This window comes from Pristiophorus japonicus, chromosome 21 (genome assembly GCF_044704955.1).
Source record: "Pristiophorus japonicus isolate sPriJap1 chromosome 21, sPriJap1.hap1, whole genome shotgun sequence".
Taxonomy (NCBI): Eukaryota; Metazoa; Chordata; class Chondrichthyes; family Pristiophoridae; genus Pristiophorus; species Pristiophorus japonicus.
In genome coordinates, this window is record NC_091997.1 from 93,369,274 (window position 1) to 93,373,836 (window position 4,563).

A 4,563-nucleotide genomic window follows, 5' to 3' on the forward strand; every position below is an offset into this window, starting at 1 on the left:
CATTACAACAGTGACTACGCTCCAAAAGCATTTCATTGGTTGTGAAGTGCTATAAGACATCCTGCGGTGGTGAAATCGCTATAGAAATGCAAGTCTTCCTTTAGAAATATTTGTTGTTTGAATGGTAATTGCCGCTGTACCTGACGGACTGCCTTGTGTTGAAGGATTCTGACAGCGCGCCTCATTTGCCGAGCAGGACCTGCCTGGCCTTTGAGGAGGAGAATCAAGAAGGAGCAAAATACGGGCGTGTGAATAAACTCAAAGCCATGGAGAAGCCAGTCCCTGCAATGCCCAATGAAGAGCACCCAGCCAGGGAACGTTTGACAAACCCCCTGCTCGGTGCAGGGATGGACACCAGAAAAGCTCAGCCTTCAGAGAGGACACCCCAGCCCCTGCCCGAGTCAAGTACAGCCATCTATTCCCTGGCCGCCAAGCCCCAGCCAATATACAGTGAAGCATTCGAGCGGAAGATGAATGCAGACGTTGTGTACACCGAGGTGGACCTGAAGCAGTTGGGGATCGGGGCGATACCCAGTCCAGCAGAAAGCAGTTACGCCACGATTTCTGTACCCGAACCCATGAGCCAGATCAAGCATTTGACGATGGCCACTCCACCGTCAACTCCACCTCGACTGTCGCCCAATTTAAATAACAGAATGAAACCTTCGCCGCCCGCTGACCCTGCACAGAAGCAGGGATCAGGCCAGAGGTTCGTGCCCGGATCTCGGCCACTCCCCCAGCCCCTCGAGGTCCAGGAACGGGTGCCCGCCAAGGAGGCACTTTTCGAAGCTTCCCTGGGCATGAAAAGCTCCACAAAAGCTCCTGAGAACATGTATGAACAGATTCCCGATGGATTCTCCAAGCGTTACCAAGCAAAGCCGGCATCTGTGGACAAAGTAAAGGTCATTCTGAGCCAGATGGTCCCACCATGTCCTCCAGCCTCCTCCCCCCCCCACAGCCCCTCCCCCTCCACCCACTGACCCTCCTCCAGCCTCCTCCCCCCCCCACAGCCCTCCCCCCTCCACCCACTGACCCTCCTTCAGCCTCCTCCCCCGCCCACTGACCCTCCTCCAGCCTCCTCCCCCTCCCCACAGCCCCTCCCCCTCCACCCACTGACCCTCCTCCAGCCTCCTCCCCCTCCCCACAGCCCCTCCCCCTCCACCCACTGACCCTCCTCCAGCCTCCTCCCCTCCCCACAGCCCCTCCCCCTCCACCCACTGACCCTCCTCCAGCCTCCTCCCCCGCCCACTGACCCTCCTCCAGCCTCCTCCCCCTCCCCACAGCCCCTCCCCCTCCACCCACTGACCCTCCTCCAGCCTCCTCCCCCGCCCACTGACCCTCCTCCAGCCTCCTCCCCCTCCCCACAGCCCCTCCCCCTCCACCCACTGACCCTCCTCCAGCCTCCTCCCCCTCCCCACAGCCCCTCCCCCTCCACCCACTGACCCTCCTCCAGCCTCCTCCCCCGCCCACTGACCCTCCTCCAGCCTCCTCCCCCTCCCCACAGCCCCTCCCCCTCCACCCACTGACCCTCCTCCAGCCTCCTCCCCCGCCCACTGACCCTCCTCCAGCCCCCCCACTGACCCTCCTCCAGCCCCCCCACCCACCCCCTGCCCACTGACCCTCCTCCAGCCTCCTCCCCCTCCCTCCCCACAGCCCCTCCCCCCCACCCACTGACCCTCCTGCAGCCTCCTCCCCCCGCCCCCTGCCCTCCCTCCGCACCTGCCCCCTGCCCTCCCCCCGCCCACTGTCCTCCCTCCCCACAGCCCCTCCCCCCCACCCACTGACCCTCCTCCAGCCTCCTCCCCTCCCCCCGCCCACTGTCCTCCCTCCCCACAGACCCTCCCCCCCACCCACTGACCCTCCTCCAGCCTCCTCCCCTCCCCCCGCCCACTGTCCTCCCTCCCCACAGACCCTCCCCCCACCCACTGACCCTCCACCAGCCTCCTCCTCCTCCCCCGCCCACTGACCCTCCTCCAGCCTCCTCCCCTCCCCCCGCCCCCTGCCCTCCCTCCCCCCACCCACTGACCCTCCACCAGCCTCCTCCTCCTCCCCCCGCCCACTGACCCTCCTCCAGCCTCCTCCCCTCCCCCCGCACTGTCCTCCCTCCCACCCGCCCACTGACCCTCCTCCAGCCTCCTCCCCCTCCCCCCGCCCCCTGCCCTCCCTCCCCCCACCCACTGACCCTCCACCAGCCTCCTCCTCCTCCCCCCGCCCACTGACCCTCCTCCAGCCTCCTCCCTCTCCCCACCCGCCCCCTGCCCTCCCCCCGCACACTGTCCTCCCTCCACACAGCCCCTCCCCCCCACCCACTGACCCTCCTCCAGCCTCCTCCCCCTTCCCCCGCCCACTGTCCTCCCTCCCCACAGCCCCTCCCCCCCACCCACTGACCCTCCTCCAGCCTCCTCCCCCTCCCCCCACCCACTGTCCTCCCTCCCCACAGCCCGTTCCCCCCCACCCACTGACCCTCCTCCAGCCTCCTCCCCCTCCCCGCGCCCACTGTCCTCCCTCCCCACAGCCCCTCCCCCCCACCCACTGACCCTCCTCCAGCCTCCTCCCCCTCCCCCCGCCCACTGTCCTCCCTCCCCACCCGCCCCCTGCCCTCCCCCCGCCCACTGTCCTCCCTCCAGCACCCCCCACCCCGCCCACTGACCCTTCTCCAGACTCCCCCTCCCCCCGCCCACTGTCCTCCCTCCCCACAGCCACAGACCCTCCTCCAGCCTCCTCCCCCTCCCCCCGCCCACTGTCCTCCCTCCCCACAGCCACAGACCCTCCTCCAGCCTCCTCCCCCTCCCCCCGCCCACTGTCCTCCCTCCCCACAGCCCCTCCCCCCCACCCACTGATCCTCCTCCAGCCTCCTCCCCCTCCCCCGCCAACTGTCCTCCCTCCAGCACCCCCCATCCCGCCCACTGACCCTCCTCCAGACTCCCCCCTCCCACTGACCCTCCTCCAGCCCCCCCCCCGCTCACTGCCCTCCTCCAGCCTTCCCCCCCTTCCCCCGCCCACTGTCCTCCCTCCAGACTCCCGCCCAGTGACCCCCCTCCAGACTCCCCCCTACCCCGCCCACTGACCCTCCTCCAGCCCCCTCCCCCCCGCCCACTGCCCTCCTCCAGCCTCCCCCTCCCCCCCCCCCGCCCACTGCCCTCCCTCCTCCCCCCGGCCACTCCCCCCCGCCCCCTGCCCTCCCCCCAGCCCCCCCCACCCACTACCCTCCTCCAGCCCCCTCCCCCCCCCCCCGCTCACTGCCCTCCTCCAGCTTCTCCCCCTCCTCCTGCCCACTGCCCTCCCCCCTCCCCCCCGCCCCCAATCCATCAGCCTCTGAGATTAACTGACCACAACAGCAGTGCTGCGATTCACGTTAATTGTTCCTGGACGAGCGAGGGGAAAATTAACCAGTGTCCCGAGTTTTATAAAGTGTTCCCCATGCGATGTGGCACTGAGAGGCACAGCGCGCAGGGGATCCCAAGCGGAGTGAGCGCTCGGTGGCAGGTTGGCCGGTCAGGGTTGGGCGCTGCAGTGGGTCAGTCAGTCAGTGTGTTGGGGTGATGATCCTGTCCAAACTCACACACAACGTGCTGAAAGTCGTGGGGGAGAGGGGGAGGGCGGGGGAGGTGCGATGGGAAGTTACTCATCCTACATCAGCTCGGTGGGGGAAGGAGTTGAGACCAAACGGCCCTGACATGTGGCTGGGTTGGGCAATGAGCTGGTGATCTGATTCAACAAGAACAGAAAAGTCCGCAGTGCACAAAACTGAGGGTGTCCTGGAATTGGGGGGGGGGGAGGGGGGTGGCGGTGACAGATACCGCCACGGAGAGATAGCTGTCCCAGCTTACACTGCCCAGAGTAATACACACAATGTAACCCAGCGTTGTCCGCTCTTTGTTCTGCAGGATGAAATCCGGAAGAAGTGGTTCTCAGACTGGAAATGCAAGTGAAGGAAGGAAGGGTTTGTGAGCCGCTGTCTGCAGCACTGGCGAGTGAGGTGCCCGGGGCCTGTGGACCCACACATCCCCCAAATACTCAACACTACCTGCTAACTGGGCCAGCGGCCTGCTCCTGTCCACAGGGACTCTCCCTGGTTCCAGGCTACCGTTTCACAGGCACAATCCCCTGCTGAGTTTAAAACCTTTGTAAATATACAGTGAGCTGTCATTAACTTAAACGTCTGGCACTGATTGGTGTCGGATAGGGTTCTGTGCCTCTATTATATTGGACCTTCTACAACAGTGTATTAAGCTGACACTAGGGTTGTTACTATTGAAGTGACAGTAATTGGGGCTAGATGTGGACTTTGTGAGATGGTGTAAAACAACTGGGGGCCTGTTTTACATCTCTCTCTATTGACCATCAGATTTAACACACCTTTTACACCAGGGCACAAAGCCACAATGATCCCCATTAAATCTCTTTCTGCTTTTCTCCAGCCGCACATCACCCACAATGCAAACGGCAGGTTTCAGCTGATGTCACTGCAGAGACACACAGGGCAAGGTTATATGAGAATAGCCCAAGGATTGAGCCTCCCCGCCATCTCTGGGCCCTGGGACTGGCCCCCCTCCCCGCCCC

General features: G+C 64.6%; 1 protein-coding gene across 1 annotated transcript in view; it reads left to right on the plus strand.

Annotated features, from left to right (window-relative positions):
- Positions 1-4,004, plus strand: part of LOC139233752 (SH2 domain-containing protein 7-like) — a 12,546-nt gene extending 8,542 nt beyond the window's left edge. The window contains exons 5-6 of the mRNA XM_070864227.1: positions 165-896; positions 3,888-4,004. Coding sequence (XP_070720328.1) covers positions 165-896; positions 3,888-3,932 — 777 coding nt within the window. The 3' untranslated portion in view covers positions 3,933-4,004. The remainder of the gene's footprint in view (positions 1-164; positions 897-3,887) is intronic.
- Positions 4,005-4,563: the final 559 nt, after the last annotated feature.